At 41.4% G+C, this 17,293-nt stretch overlaps 1 protein-coding gene across 2 annotated transcripts in view; it reads left to right on the top strand.

Annotated features, from left to right (window-relative positions):
* Window positions 1-2,023: 2,023 nt before the first annotated feature.
* The window catches only part of zgc:77784 (uncharacterized protein LOC402947 homolog), a 66,948-nt gene continuing 51,678 nt past the window's right edge, over window positions 2,024-17,293 (top strand). For both annotated transcript variants that reach the window (XM_061827464.1, XM_061827462.1), the window contains exon 1: window positions 2,024-2,465. In XM_061827464.1, the coding sequence (XP_061683448.1) occupies window positions 2,402-2,465 (64 nt within the window). In that variant the 5' untranslated portion in view covers window positions 2,024-2,401. The remainder of the gene's footprint in view (window positions 2,466-17,293) is intronic.

Here is a 17,293-nt window from a genome sequence, read left to right as displayed (position 1 = left end):
TGACTATAGAAGTTCAGACATTTTTGAATATACCGGCAGAAGATTGAACGACAGTCAGTGTCACCTCCTCCTCGATCCAGCTCCATTCCCTCCCACTTTGGATCGATGCCTGTTGTAATGGAAACACAATGAAGGCCGAGGCCAAGGCCGAGCGGGGCCAGGCCATTCCGAAACTTATAATGTAAGAGCAGGACTGTATGGTGTATACCATGGAAGTGATTTGCAAGTGAATGCGATTACTCTTTTGAGGCCTTTAGTGGGAAATAACCCAAATCCTCTCAAGTGACACCTTCACGACCCTCTCGCCTCCATTTAATGCTCCTTCGCGCTTTGTGGCCCCTTAATAAGGTGCACACTTCCACCGAAGGAGAGATGGAGCCTTTATGTGACCCCTCTTTGTGTCCCACTCGGCAGCAGACATCTGGACTTGTGCTGCCCAATTCCCAACCACATTCAGTGGGAACAAAGGAGAGTCAGCCTCCAAAAGTCACCCTCCGTCATGTCCGTCTCTCCCGGCCTGACACAGACACAATGAGGTGGAGGGAGGAGATGCGCAGTCATGGCTGAACCTTTTGCTCTGAATGAAAATAAGCCCGTACCCCTCCAGGGAGACATATGTCCACAACGCCCCACAAGAGGGACACCTGATCTGCCTGCGCTGACACCAATAAGGCCAGATTGTGGCTGGCTACAACAGTTAGCTTGTAAATCAACTGCGAAATCAGACACATGGTGGCACTGCTACAACCATGTTTAGCTTGTTTATTCAGTAGTTTTATTAGTTAGTGTTTAATTTGGATATGGAAGAAAAAAAATGCACACGCCGTGCTGTTATACTGGGATGCCGGGCTGGCTGGTCAATGTCATGAAGATTTGTTGGCTTTCTGTTTTCCACTGTACTCCAAAAATCTTCATTTATCTTGTTAAAGTTGTATTAGCAGAGACCAAAAAAAAAAAAAAAAAATAATTACTGTGGACGCAAAGTAGGCTACGTAGAAACAAGCACTCAACGAGCTACTTATAAGAAGATAATGTGCGTCTCGATTCTCAGTCATAAATGACATAGTAATCCACAAATGGTGAATCAAGGTTAGTCGACTGTTGTTGTTTGTTGAAAAAAAAAATAATTGGATTGAGGAGTAATCCATGAATAAAATGAGCACTAGTTTATAATAATTGGATACGGATTTGTATATTTCATGCTACTTTTCAAGTGGTAAATTAGCACGAATGTTCTTGCCTGCAAATCATGAGGAAATTTGTCACTGAAAACTTGGTAGAAAAATGGCTGTATGTTAGTATCACTAGTTAAAACAGATGTTTAATTAGGGAATTTTCAATTTTCATTGGGGTCGGCCCAAGCTATCTCATTTTTTTTTGTCTTAAACTGAACGAAAGCAGGTGAGACAGTGGACGACTGGTTAGAGCATCTGCCTCACAGTTCTGAGGAGCAGGGTTCGAATCTAAATTACCCGTAGGGATGAATGTGAGTGTCAATTTGTCTCTATGTGCCCTGCGATTGGCTGCCAACCAGTTCAAGGTGTACCCCTCCTCTTACCCGAAGATAACTTGGATAGGTCCCAGCACTCCCGTGACTCTTGTGAGGATAAGCGGCTAAGAAAATGGAGGAATGGATGGATTAGAAAGAGTGTGGTTTTTTTTTGTCTCTGCATCTAAAAACAAAACACTCTATTAATGTTCTGTTTGCTTGAAAAAAAAATTATAAGGGTGTCTAAAAGTAAATGTGAGTCATAATGCTGTTAGAAAGGACTTTTTTTTTTCCCCCGCTCCGGTGTGGCATAATCTTATTCTAGTGATGTCCTCACTATTAATTCACTAAGAGCTTTTCTAGGCTATTATACCCAAAACAAAGAGAGATTGCATTGTTATTTTCCCCCGAGTCCAAGAGATATTTGTTGTTGTTGTCTACGCACACACACAGCACAGATGTCGTGTCTGTCTCTTTAAAGAGTGGAGCTTGGTGAGGATTTGTTGCAGCCATCAGACGAGCGCCTCACATCGCCTCACTTGGCGGTTGGAGCGCACGCAGCACGCTCTCCTCATTCAGGACTGAGCTAGATTGAGTTGAAGCTTCCCTTCCTTCGTGCGTTTATAGTGTTCAAACAGAGAGCCCACATCTCTTCGGGAGCTCATGAAGGGCCCGAGCGATGCCACAGAGTTGTAGGTTCTTCCAAGCGGATCATGATGCTGATGGTGATGATGGTGCTGACAAGGCTCTCTGGGAGAGATAGTAAAGTTTGTTTGGGGGTGATTTCACTCGCTTGAAATCACCCAGCTGAGGCTAAAAAGCTTCAGTGCTGAAACTGGAGCTGCTTGGAGTGTAAAGGAAGGAAATCAGAAAAATCTCACATCGGAGCTTTGACTCAGAGCCGGCTTGGAGATGAACTTTGGACATCTGCTGGTGCTGGGCTTGTTGACCACATTAACCACCACCATATCATCAGGTAAGAAAAGAAATACTTTTTTTTTTTTACACTATCGCATCATGTTACATGATGTAAAGATTCCCCTCCTCCCCAACCTTTATTTATTTTACATTTTTGAAAAATCTCATGGTGCACCACCAAACACAAATGTCATAAAAAGTCAATACACAAAAAACTGTAGATCACATCATCACGGATCATGGATAGGTTAGCAAAGACACATTCTTTGTGATGAATACTTTTGTTTTTTTTTTTAAAGTGAAACTGGACAATATCCTGCAGCACAGTGCGTGATCGTCCATGGCATCAGTCCTGTTGATGACCACCTTGGCCACCATCCAATGCTATATGCATATTTGTATGTTTGCAAAATGCCCATTTTCAAGCAATGGCCTTTTCAAAAATACTCTAATCAGTTGCAATATTAACAAATAACCTCTAGAAGATGATTTAAAATGTTTAGGATTCATGTGAACCCGATGTAATAACTCCACATTGCCTTCGATTTCCTACCCGTCCAGACATCTTCCATATCATGTGCCGTTAAAACCGTTGCCGTAGAGCAATGACATTTTCAATTTTGAAGAGCTGTGTAAGGCTATCTCTATCTGGAAATCCTTGTCGTTTTGATAAACTACGTACGTACAAAATCGATTCAATCCAGCAATGAGGTTCCCTAATATGTTCTTAAAAAACAATAATGCTTCAAAATGAGGGTGGATGAATGATTTATGAGGAGGTTAGTAATCACGTTATAAACACCAGTTGCTAATTAGCAGTTACTATATAACTACTCATGACACAAGTAAATCTGATCATAATTCATTGTCTTTATAAAGTATCACAATTCTAGCAACCAATTTATGATTTACAAAACCTGTAAAACCTAAGCTGTACCCAATACTTTGTAATAATTTTCGTCTCTCTGTGCAGTATATTTACTTTTAATCTCAAAATTATTCATACGTACCAAAAATTAAACTGCAATTTTATTTGGTAATTTTTGGTATGATCAACCTAGAAATATATGAGAAGCTACTAACTAAACATAAAGCAACAACAACAACAAAAAATGCTTGGATACGGTTATGTCTCCTCATTGTAAACTACATATTATTCACACCCAGGTCAAAGTTTTTGGAATCAGAGAATATTTTACCATTATATTTGGAGAATGAGCAACGTTTAGCTTAAAAGCACATCAATGGTAGGAAAAATATACAATTTGAAGCCATGCGAAGAACTCAAGTACGGTTTAAATATTCATGTTTTATGGGCTACGTTCTCCACACACAAAAAATGTATGTGGTAGACTTCATACACACATATATATATATATATATATATATACACACACACAATATACACAAGGCATTGTGTCATTTAGTTCTAGTGGCTTCATGTCAAAATGGAATAAATTAGAGAAAAGGCACTGTTATACATTTAAGGGGACACTATCTGATCAACTGAGTGGTCATCTCAAACTACATAATCATACTGAACCTTTATCTTTTATGGTCGTACCGCTAGCTCTTTGTATTTGGATGTACTGGCCTTAGTTTGAAATGACCCAGTATTCCCTCCACAAACACACCCCCACCTCCCACCCACCCAACAGAAATGCTTTTAAACGCTTTTTTTTTTTTATTACCGTTCTGATCTGGATTATAAAGGCATCCAAGCATTGCCTTAATAGCAGATTACATTTACAAATCTTTAATCCAAACCCCAAATTAAAGATCAGGAGGAAAAAGAAAACAATTCACAAATGCAGATTGTTGGTTGATCATTTCTGTCCAAAAAAATGATACGTCCGGAATCAATCAATCTTTACACAAACAGGTGACACCACAGAAGAAGAAAAAAAACCCACATCCTAAATAAATCATAAAATGATAAATAAATAATCATGAAACCGATAATAAAAAATATAAAATAAAAAAATAATGTATCAAATAAGTTGCATAGTAAAGCAGGGGTCGGGAACGTACGGCTCACGCGCCATTCCTGGCTCTTTTGGTGGTTGCATATGGCTCGCAGACCCCTCATAACGACATACTGCACATGTGATTTCTGTCGTGCAGGGGACGCAAATGATGCAGAGACAGTTTGTCCTAGTGGGTTTGCCGTAGTTTGGTGTGACAGTCGATGTGCGCAGGCGCAAAGGGTCGGAACAACTAATTATGGAAACGCTTTTGACAAAGGTGGCAAAAGTCTCAACGCCTGCATGAAGCTTAATCTATTGACGTATGAAACAGACTCGGAAGCCATCAGCAAAACCACGCGGTACCAGATATCTCATTAATGGTAAGAAGTACTTTTGTCATCATTGGTTAGCAACAGTGTAACTGTTATTTAAAATAATTCTGGGACTTATTGTACTCTAAAAATGTTGGTCTTACGCAAATACACCCGTACATAGTTTAGAAAATACTGTATGGCTCTTTTGACATGACAATTTAAAATATTTGGCATTTATAGCTCTCTGTCGAAAAGGTTCCCGACCCCTGTAAAGCAACGCAAAGCAATATTACATCACACAATAAAATGAAATCAGAAAACAATGTAACATCAACAATATCTATCTTTTACAAATGCACCAGGACCTTAAATTAGCATATTGTGGGGAAAAAAAACAATACTATTCCCATCCTTTACCAACGGAATAGCAGTAAAGCTTGCATGATAAACACGTAGGATTTCAATTATTGTCATAAAATCTTTCACACGAATTACAGCACTTTTAAAGTCATTTCATTAGCATTTTTCCTTGAGCCTTTCTGGGGTAAACTCCAATCTGTAAACAAAAGCCGGACTGTAACGTCACAGCTTTATGTATAAAATGTCAACTATAATTGAGAAAATGTAAAGTGTTGAATCTCATTTGATTGTGAGCATAAACAAATCTTGCCTCTTTACAATCAAGCCTTAAGCCAGCTGGCCATTGCTCATCAGTACTGTTGGCGTCGAAGTGCACATTTGCATTGAATTACCATCCATAATCATTTCAGTGTTTAGTGGTCACTGACACTTGCCATTTTCCTGTGGGATCATCTTTACAAGCTCCCCGGTGCTGCTTCTCCTCTGGTATTGCATTCTCGTCACGCTTCATATCTCTTTGTGGCAGCTTTCTCCACAAGTGCTGGAGTGTAAGTTCTTGCCGTCTCAGGTGCTCTCTAACACCCACCATCTCCTTGTCTGCCCACCTCCATTAATACTGTATGCGGGCTCATTTAAAACTGCATATTTCCCGACACGTACGCCTGCAAAACACTCGGGCGTGAGTGGATTCTGAGAGCTTTTAAAGAGCGCAGCAGCTGAGCTGCAGCTCATTTGGTTGTTGTATTAGGCTAACAAAATGAGCTTGAAAGCACTTAAAGCATTTTGCGTGGGTGTCTGCGGGCAACATGTTAGGCGCTTGCGTACAACTCGCCTTGATAGGAGAAAGTCAAAACTACTTGCATTGGTACTTCTCAATTCATTGGAACTCAACGTGCTATTGATATTGTTCCATTACAAAAATGAATGTGAGGGACATGAACAGCTCCTGGTCAGTCCTCGGTCGGCCAGTCATTGACATTTAAGGATATGCTGCTAGCAATGACAACAGTAAACCTACGACTTGTTCATTTCTGCAGAGGTTGCAAAAGTACTTAGTCTGTACTAAAGTAGATGTACAGATATATAGTACAGTACTTAAAGACGGATAAAAGTTGAAGTACTGATTAGACTCTTTCACTTACCCATCCATCTGTTTTCTGAGCCGCTTGTCCTCACAAGGGTCACGGGAGCGCTGGAGCCAATCCCAGCTGTCAACGGGCAGGTGGCTGGGTACACCCTGAACTGGTTGCCAGCCAATCGCAGGGCACAAAAAACAAACAGGCATTCGCACTCACAATCACACCTTGGGGCAATTTAGAGTGTCCAAATTAATGTTGCATGTTTTTGGGATGTGGGAGGAAACCGGAGTGCCTGGAGAAAACGCACGCAAGCACGGGGAGAACATGCAAACCCCACACAGGCGGGTCCGGGATCAAGCCCTGGACCTCAGAATTGTGAGGCCAATGCTTTCCAGCTGATCCACCGTCCCGCGTCTTTCATTTCTGTAAAAGTAAAAAAGTACAAACTTTCAAATGTACTCCAGTAAATAACTAAATAACTCGGCACTATGAAAAAAAAAACATTTTTGTCATCTGCGGGGATTGAAAAACGTGATGTTTATTTTGACAAAGGACTAGAAAGTACAGACGTAGAGTTATTTGTGAAAGACATCGATTATTGTTCCACCCCCCCACCCAAAAAAAAAGGTTGGTGGTACACAAGTCTGCACTGCGACTACCAAATATTTTGATACTGTGCATGTGCACCACATAGATCCCATTCATTAGCTCATCTTTGGTGCTTCACGTTATGTGTCAGCATTAAGTGAGCTTAAAATGTCAAAGTCCCCCTTAAACACAGTTCATCGCCTTGTTATATTTTAATTTTGAGATTAAACTTGAACTTGGAAGTGGGTTCACCCGTATAAGGCAGCACTCAAATCTCTTAATTCTGTGATGTGAAACGAGGATGTGAGCTCTCTTGGCGCACGTGTTTCTAAATGATGGCAAACAATTTTGAGCTGGTCATTTATGTCCACTGGTTTATGTCCTTGCGGTTGCACGATGACAAATGTTGCTGCAAGCTCACAAAAGCATCGCACACACAAAAAAATGTAGACTATTGGACGATTAGGGTTCTGCAGAAGGTGGTCATGCCTGAGTCACGCTTACGGAGGCTGATGATGTCCCTTTTTCTGGTACAGCACGTGATGACATCGCCGCCAGATGATTTGAGAGACAGACACGGGGCAAACAATGGCTCAGACGGCTCGGACTGAAGCGACAAGAGAACCAAACCGGATTTGCCTTTCAATTTCACCGCCAAACGCATGATCGCTCTCCCCCAGAGCTCACTTGGAAGTCATACAGAACTCCAGTTGGCTTTTTATTGGCCTTTAGAGTATGTAGATGAGCTAGAATAGTTCACATGACTTGTAATTGAGCTGATCTTTATCGTTTTATGTATAAAGTTTGAGTTAGGATGACATCTAGGCAAAAAAAAAAAAAAAAAAAAAAAAGCATGCCCCCTCATCAGCTTTAAGAGTACAATACTGCCACTAGGGGGGTATAAAATAGTGCTTCAATTGGGATTCCCAAATGGGTTTGTTATTCAGTTTAATGGTGGTCTGGTATAATAAAACATTAGATTGTCTTCCCCTCCAAGGGTGATATTTTTTCATGAAATTAAGTTGGAAATTGAGCATTACATCTATATTTATATAATGCAACTGTAATTAATGATGCTTTTAAAACAAATGAAAATAATAATAACAACATAGTAGTTACCCGACTTTCAAGATGTGAGTTCTCGTTTTTGTCAAATGACTTCACAATTAGCAGCAATTTGGCAGATTCAAACAATGTTTTGAGAAAAAGGCTTCATGTTATTTCCGCTCACATTTCAAATTCACTTTCAAACTAGATATAAAACTGAGCATCACATATTGTGTATTTGAATCAATTGCGTAACTACCTTAAAGGTCAAGTGTCATCCCTATCAACATTCTAAAATAAATATTGTAATGAAAAATACATATAACATTATTCACTTCAATGTCTATACGAAAAAATAAATATGAGCAGAGAGCGCTTCATCCATGTGCAAATTTCCAGAAGTCTCATTCGACATCCAAGTGGTCGCCATATTGGCTGCATTCCCCGTCCGTGACGTCACATTCGCCATTGAAAACACGCTGTGGCCCCTAGTGTGGGACACGAACACGCCCCTTCTGACACGGATGCTCTTTTCGAAGAAGAAAACATCATACGATCGAGTGAAGTGACCAGGGCAATAATACTCTATTGTTTCGAGCCATATTTAGATGATATGCGTATTACTTCTAACAACAGACTCCCAGACAGTATGTATGAGCCAGCCCGGCCGAAGCCGTGCTCGGCTGCGGGGCACACGGCTTGGCCGCTGGTTCCTCCGCGAGGCACACGGCTTGGCTTCCGGCTCGTCTGCGAGGTACGACTTTGACGGCGGCTTGTGGGACACGGAAGCTCAGATGAAGCCGTGATTGGCGGACACAGCGCTGACGCGCACATCGACACACTTAACACCCCTGTCATACGTTCGCGGCTCTCTTGTTACGTTATGAGAGACGTTTTACTGGTCCCCCCCCCCCCAACTATTTATTTATTTATTTTAGTAGCTCTATACACACCTACCTGACATTTGGAACCTACGAAGGTCTCGTCCAAGAAACCAACGAGTCCACTGGAGGGCGCTCCTGTCCCGTACGTCACTTCCTGCTTCTTCTCAAAAACAAATCCCTCGGGAGGATTTTTATGGCGGGAGTTACAAAAAGCCATATATGTCAAAATCATGTTTTGTGGTGAAAAAACACATGGGTCCATATTGTCTGCCATTTTTCAATTAGTAACATACTAAAAATCATGCATTTCATGACAGTGTCCCTTTAAGGTTGGCTACCTTAAAGCTAACACATAATGATCGAATGAAAGAACATGCCATTTTTTGTCTAGTTTGCGAAAAAGTGATGGTTATTAATATGACAGTATTCCGCCCGACGCCTGCGTTTGATTGTGTTTACACACCTTGTGTGCTTGATGGGTCGTAAACACATCCAAAAACGGTCCATCACTTTGCAATTAAGAGCTCGTCTCTCAGCAGCACTAATGGTGTGTGTCCCGCGTCCTGTTCCTGCGTTGATGTATTTCCACGTCGGGACTAGATGAATAAATCCTCACAGCTAAGATGCAATCAAGGCGATTAGCGCAGTCTAATCGTCCTCACATTCGGGTCACAGCGAGCGAGAAGTCAGATCCGCCGCTAATAAATCACAAAAGTGGTCTGTTTCGATGGAAGGAGGGAAATATCTGTTCAAAATACATATTAAGGAGCAAACGACTGTAATTCCGCCAGAAAAGCTCCAGCCAGTTATCACAAGGCCCGTTCGCTAGATTGATGACCATCTGTAAAGGAGGCTGGCTCAAGGTTGCACATTGACTCAATGACTTGTTTGGCCTTACTTTTACCAACATACGTTCCTCAAGGAGAGAGGACAATATAGTGCAGGCTCCAGACTGCAACCAAATTGGTCACGTGCAACCCCCCACCCCCCACCGGCTCGTGCGATGAAAAATAACGTATTTGCACGAGTGCATCTGTTAATGGTTTATCGTCGCCTTCTACTCCACTGCAATCGCGATAGAGAGAGCAAAAGAGCTGTGTGACAGCTTCTCGGTCATTGTTATGAATTACATTGAAGTTAAAAGGGACAGCGGTCATTGTTGTGATGCTGCTCGAAGGTTTCTTTGAACGTTTTCACAGTTCCCGTTGAAGAAAAACACCTCGACGTACCACAACTGTAAAACACTTTTCAACATGAGTCCACCTATTGGCATTCTGCACGATTTCTTTCAAGCAAGAAAGTATGTTTGTTTATATAATTTTATCCCTTGCGATTGGCTGCTGGTGGCGTCCTGTGACTTCAAATGCAGCGTCCCTTGAGATACAAGTGGAATTTATTCCATAACTATATTTGTAACTTATAACACCAGTATCTTAAATTATCTAGGGCTGTCATTGTCAAATCTGACAAATAATGAACACATTCTCATCGTGTGCAACCGATGTGCATGATTGAATGAAGTAAATTCAATGCGAAAATGAAAGGAGGGACGATTTACCTGTAAAACGTTTTACTGTATATTGAGGTCATTTGTAATGTTGTACATTATAGTCTTACTGCATTGTACAGTTCTTCATGCATTTATACAATGAAGAAAATAAGTATTTGAACACCCTGCTAAATTGCAAGTTCTCACACTTAGAAATCATGGGGGGTCTGAAATTTTCATTGTAGGTGCATGTCCACTGTGAGAGAATCTAAAAAGAAAAATCCAGAAATCATAATGTATGATTTTTTTAACGATTTATTTGTGTGATACAGCTACAACTAAGTGTTTGAACAGCTGTTTTTCAGCTAGCATTCTGACCCTCAAAGACCTGTTAGTCCGCCTTTAAAAGTCCACCTCCACTCCATGCATTATCCTGAATCAGATGCAACTGTGTGAGGTTGTTAACTGCATAAAGACACCTGTCCACCCCATACAATCAATAAGACTCCAACTTGTGACATGGCCAAGACCAAAGAGCTGTCCAAAGACTCCCAAGACAAAATTGTACAACTCCACACGGCTGGAAAGGGCGACGGAGAAATTGCCAAGCAGCTTGATGAAAAAAGGTCCACTGTTGGAGCAATCATTAGAAAATGGAAGAAGCTAAACATGACGGTCAATCTCAATTGAAGTGAAGCCCCATGCAAGATATCACCTCGTGGGGTCTCAATGATCCTTAGAAAGGTGAGGAATCAGCCCAGGACTACACAACAGGACTTGGTTAATGACCTGAAAAGAACTGGCACCGTTTCCAAGGTAACTGTTGGTAATACACTAAGACGTCATAGTTTGAAATCATGCATGGCACGGAAGGTTCCCCTGCTTAAACCAGTACGTCAGGGCCCGTCTTAAGTTTGCCAATGACCATTTGGATGATACAGAGGAGTCATGGGAGAAGGTTTTCTGGTCAGATGAGACCAAAATGGAACTTTTTGTTCAAATACTAACCATGTTTGGAGGAAGAAGAATGATGAGTTCCATCCCAAGAACACCATCCCTAGTGTGAAGCATGGGGGTGGTAGCATCATGCTTTGGGTTTGTTTTTTTCTTTGCACATGGGACAGGACGATTGCACTGTATTAAGATGAGGATGACCGCGGCCATGAATTGTGTGATTTTGAAGAACAACCTCTTTCCCTCAGTCAGAGCATTGAAGATAGGTCGTGGCTGGGTCTTTCAACATGACAGTGACCCGAAGCACACAGCCAGGAAAACCAAGGAGTGCCTCCGTAAGAAGCATACCAAGGTTCTGGTGTGGCCTAGCCAGTCTCCAGACCTAAATCCAATAGAAAATCTTTGGAGGGTGTTTCTCAGCGACAGCCCAGAAACCTGTCTTATCGAGAGAAAATCTGTGTGGAGGAGGGGGCCAAAATCCCTCCTGCAAGTGTGTCCAAACCTGTTTGACCTCTGTAATTGCAAACAAATTCTACTGTACCAAATATTAACATTTTCAGGTGTTCAAATATGTATTTGCAGCTGTATCACACAAATAAATCATAAAAAAAAATCATACATTGTGATTTCTGGATTTTTATTTTTAGATGATCTCTCTCAGAGTGGACATGCACCTATGATGACAATTTCAGAGCCCTCCAGGATCTCCAAGTGGAGAACTTGCAAAATAGCAGGGTCTTCAAATACTCATTCACAGTATATTTAAAAAAAAAAGTTTAAAAGAGAGAATTGGTGTCCATTATTCAAGTGCCACAATTTCTTTCTCCTTCAAAGATGCTTTCAAGCAATCATCCTGTCAGCGTACAAACATTAGTGGGGCAAAAATTTTTTCTACAAGCAAAATGTGACAGGCCGGTTGCTCAATATGGCATAGACTCGTCCTTCTTTGTAGGCCTGTCACCGGAGGACGCTCGGCAGCCCCACAAAGTGAATATTCCCGAGTGGTGTCGCTGTAACATGCTGGCAAATGGCAACCGCTTTTCTGTACAGACTGACAGTTGCCGTCTCTGAGCGAGCTGAAGCGACGCGATATTTCGAATGGCTGCTTATTAATGAGAAGCCGGTTCATTGGTGCCGATACGCCGATGTCGTTAATTTAGTCCGTTTAAAGTAATTTGTCTGTGAATTACTTCCTCAGTTCTCCTGACGGTCAACTGAGTTATGAGTCCATGCGTGGATATAGGGTATTGCTAAAGTAATGTGTGGATTTTTCTTGGACGTACTTCTTCAATGTCATGTGGAGGTCATGAGGAGTACCTCAACCGGATACCACAGAGTACATTACAGTATTCCTCTGTATATTTGGGATTCGCTATTCATGGATTTTTTGGGGGTTTTTTTTGGGTGGGGTGAGCCTTTCCTCAGTTAGTACTGAAAAACTCACCCGGGCCCCTGTCCATAATGTAGAAGTATTTTATTTGTGTCTTAGCCACCTGGGAGAAGTGTAATCCACATAGACACACAGAGGGTTTCACAATTCAGTCAGCTGCAGTAAAATTAAGTCATTTTTCACAAAGGATAATGAATATATGCACTAGTATAATGTTGTCCTTACTACTGCATCTACACCACAACACTAATGCTATTTGTTTGTCTTTGGTGATTTGCATTGTGTTAGCACTGCAATAAATAGACTTTAGTAAAGATAAGCTTTGGCGCTCGTTTTAAAGCTATAATATGTGATTTCTGGAATTCAGCATTTCAACTTAGATGCTGGCTGCTCATTGGTCATCAATCATCCACGAACGTACCGACCCAAGGAAGAACGTCATGTGCTCCACACGGGGAAAGCCTCTTCATCCTTTTCCAAGCGTTGGCAACTTGTCATTAAATTTTGCAAAGTTAAGACACATTTCTGTGCGCTGCCGCCACCATTGAGTTCGAGCTCATTTCGTCCGTGCTCTTCTTCATTGGTCATCTCCACTTCTTCGGGGTTGGTGGACTGTAGGCCTCAAAACTGGGAACTAAATTTTTTTAAAATTTGACCGATTTCTGGAGAACATTAATCCAAGTTCCATTTGGCTTTCAGTTTTGAATGCCCATGTAGGATTGACTTCTGCACATCTCCCCGTTTTTTTTTTTTTTTTAAATATTGAAAAATATAGCAAGATGTGTCAGAAGCTGATATGCTTGATCAGCATTCTGTCATTCTTATTGTGGGTTGGTTCTGGATTATAGATCTCAATAACAGATAATAGAACCTAAAGACCCTGAGGCTGGCATGATAACCACTACCATAGATGTACGGCCTCTTCTTTTCAATCAAAATTTTATCATTTTCATTCTACATTGTTTGACATCTCTTAGTCATCTTTAGAAGACCAGATTGTGAGTTCTCTGTTTTTACCTCATCCTCAGAGATCTTTACGATTGTTTCGGAGCCTTCACGGTCACCGTTTGCGTCAGTGCCATCAGTATTAGTTCTATTGCATTCCATCTTTTATGGATCTAATTTTTTTTTCACTTCTGGTGGAGCTCTATTATATTGTGCCTTTCTGAACAATCTGTCTGTGCCCTCAATGGGCTCCAGGGACGTTTTATTAATTGAATCAAATTGTAAAATTGTAATAAGATCTGGTGAGTGTTGAGTGTGCTGCAGCTCTGCACCCCTGTTCTTTTAGGCAGATAAACCTTTTTGCTTAGTAGCACAATGTGTTGTCACAACAACTGCGAAACCAGTAATGAACTAAATTACATTGTTTTTCCACACCATACATATTTAATGTGCAACTGTGTGAGCTCCATGTGCACGCACTCCAGAAAAGAAACTGTTAGGTCCTACTGCAAAGCAATTTTCCACAAACTTGGCTTTGCTAAGAATACTTTGTTTTGTAAGCCCAAGGTTAGATGTTTTGGAGACAAAATTAGAGAGAGCAGACTTTTAATAGTTTGGACACACACAGAGGAAAGACAGTGAGTATTATTGGTAGAAAGATGATGAGCATGGAGCTGCCAGGGAAGAGAGTTTGATGAAGATCAGAGAGAAGGTAGTTGGATGTTGTGAGGGAAGACATGAGAGAAGTTGGTGTTGGAGAGGAGGATGACAGGGATAGGCTTAATTGGAAAAGGATGATGCGATGTGGAGACCCCTTGACGGGAGAAGCCAATAGGAAATGAAGAGGAAGACTCCAGTGTCCTCCCACAACCCCAAAACATGCATTAATTGAAGACTTTAAATTGCCCATAGGTGTGATTGTGAGTGCGAGTGGTTGTTTGTCTATATGTGCCCTGTGATTGGCTGGCGTACCCCGCCTCCTGCCTGAAGATAGCCAGGATAGGCTCTGGCACTCCCGTGGCCCTTGTGTGGATAAGCGTCTCAGACCATGGATGGATGGATTTATTTAAGGTTTTTACTGAAGGCCCCATGTTATTAATTTTCCTTTTTTTTTATTAATCTTTGATGGTCTTTTAAATGGGTTTGTTCCCAGGATCCTCTATTTCAAGCTATTCTAGTCGCTCTTTTATGAGTGGCATTTGACAAGGGTGGATTTGACATTAAAGGGGAAATCCACTGGTTTGCATTAACAATGTATCCAATAGATCATGTAATATGTACTGTATTTTGACAATGTGATGTTAAATCCTCTCTCATTTAATAGTGTTTTGAGAAGATTTTTATCCACAATTACGAATTTTCAGGGGCGCGCTAGCATTTTCGCGAGTCATATGATATACATGGGCGGATGTGACCTGCACCGTGCCGCAACAAAGGCTCGATTACATGGGACACCACTTATACCGAGCGCTGATTTCTCGGATTTATCCTCACCTGATGAAGAAATAGCAGTATCGGCTGATCGGGAAGATAGAGAAATCTTATCAAAACACTATTAAATGAGAGAGGACTGAACATAACATTGTCAAGATAGAGTACATATTAGATAACCTATTGGCTACATTAATGCAAACCACTGGATCTCCCCTTTAAGATTCCATATGTAAGCAAAATGTGGTCTGATTGGGTTGCTGTTAACTTTAAGTTAAATGGAAAAGAGTGTTACTCTGATTGGTCCTTGGCGACATCTCTGCAACCATCTCAAGGTGGCTAAGCTTTCATAGCAACATTGCGGTGATCCCCTTGAACGGTGATCCTGTATTGACCAACGCTACAGTACGTTGTACTTTACCACTTTTATTAACCCATAAAGATAGCGAGACGTGCAGTCGCAATAAAGGGAAGCGCAAATTCCTCTAGAGGACACCGGTAGAAAAGAACATAGGGCTGTGCTGTACTCTCCTTCACACACTCTCCAACTGGCTCTCATTCACTGTCATCTGCCTCAGGCGAGACGTCGCTTGTGCACATTTTGGCGACAGTGAGTGCAAGCTTCATTATTTAATCTACAATTACATGATACATTATAAATAGAGTGAACTATTATTGTCTAACTCTCAACACTTGCAAGGCTTAAACCTGGGAATGGACATGCAGTATTTGTAAAAGCTCATGTTTACGAAGTCATCCTCCGCAAAATGAGCCCGGAATGGTTCCAGAAGGTTTAGGAATTTCTCCCAAATTAAAATTGAAGCCAATCATTCCTCAACACCTTTGAGTTTGGAAGGTGATGCAAATCTTTGGACAAGATGCAGTTGGGTGGGTGTGTACCATCCAGGAAGTGGGCAGGTACTTGAAAATGAATAGACGATACGTGTTGTGACTCACAGTGACGGCAAATTCAAATCTAGCAATTTTTTTTTTTTTTTTTTGCTTTACTGATGTCATCTGGTTACAGTGGCAAACAAAAGGGAGTCTGGAGTGACTAAACCTCCCAGAAGGCTTTCATCTTCTTTGAGGACTTGTTTCCCCGTCTCTGGGCCCTAAAATGTGCTTTGCAAACTGTGTCAAAGGCAGCACACTGATGAAGCTAACAAGAGAAGCCGTCATAAAGCCAAAGCATTAGCTCGAGGGTCACGCATGAAATGATCCATGTTCTATTTTTAAAAGCAGTCGTGGGTTTCTGCAGTGACCTAGCGAGGACGCTCGGACTACTTTTTTAATGGCTCGATTAGTAGTTGCATTAGTGTTCGGAGTGGTGCGTGACCTCGGGTGTCAGCGGTTGCGTTGCTCTCGCTCTTTAGATGTTTACTTCAGGTTCGCCAAAAGACATCAATCTGCTTATGGCTGGAAAAAGGGGAGGATTTGGGCCCCTTTAAGTCTAATGTAACAGCAGCATGTGTGTCATTAGGTGACGCTAGACCGCTCATCTCCAATCATAATGGATTTTTTTTTTTTTTTTTTAGTCCAGATTAAGTGTTGGAAATAATGCCTGTAAAAGCAGCGCAGTGACCATTTCATTTTCTTTTCATTTTTGTTGTTTTAATTCCGCGAGGGGGAGACCATCTGTTCGTCAGAATCAACCTAAAAGCAGCGGCGTTTTGAATTATTCATGGGTAAGAGTTACACGTGGTTAGGGACGTCGGCTCTGCCGCTGAAAGCTTAGCGTAAATCTGCGAGCCTTTTTTTCCCCTTTGTGCCAAGGAAAGGCGAGTAATGGATCCCCAGGGAGACGCAGAGAAAGGGGACATATCTTTATCTCCATAGCTCCATAGCTCACTCTCTCATTTTCCATCTTTTGGCCCAGTGACCCTCTCCCTCTACTGCAAGAGTCCTGATGCAGGCCGGCCGCCAACACAATAAATGACATTTTAAATGCCTGGTTCCATTCGGAGTGCGGATCTAGTCCTCTGGGACTCACAGGACACTTTAATGTAATGCAGGGGCGTGAAACCGTTTTACACACATTTTAGTTTTTACTAGGTGAGTCATTATCAGTCAGCCCACTTCTGAGTTGAATGCTTTGTTTTTTAGAATAGGTTAGTAGTTAGTCCTTAGCAGGAAAATTATTATATTCAGGTAGCCTTGAAAGGTTGTTAAAATGTTCTTGTTTGATGGCCACACGCATACTTCAAAATGTCTATCAGCACTTAAAAAAAAAAAAAAAAAATTTAAGAAGACAAATAACTATACATGTGTACTTGAAAAAATACACATACAGTAATCATTTAACTAAAGTATATAAAGAATTAAACACTTTGTGCATCGTGAGGTCATGCTCCAATGCCAATTACATAGTGGCCAACAGGGCGCTGTGTAATACTTCCATCCATCCATCCATTTTCTTTGCCACTTATCCTCACGAGGGT

Source organism: Syngnathoides biaculeatus, chromosome 8 (assembly GCF_019802595.1).
Source record: "Syngnathoides biaculeatus isolate LvHL_M chromosome 8, ASM1980259v1, whole genome shotgun sequence".
In the NCBI taxonomy this organism is placed as follows: Eukaryota; Metazoa; Chordata; class Actinopteri; order Syngnathiformes; family Syngnathidae; genus Syngnathoides; species Syngnathoides biaculeatus.
Note: the sequence above shows the minus strand (reverse complement) of the source record. Positions and strands in the feature narration are given on the sequence as shown.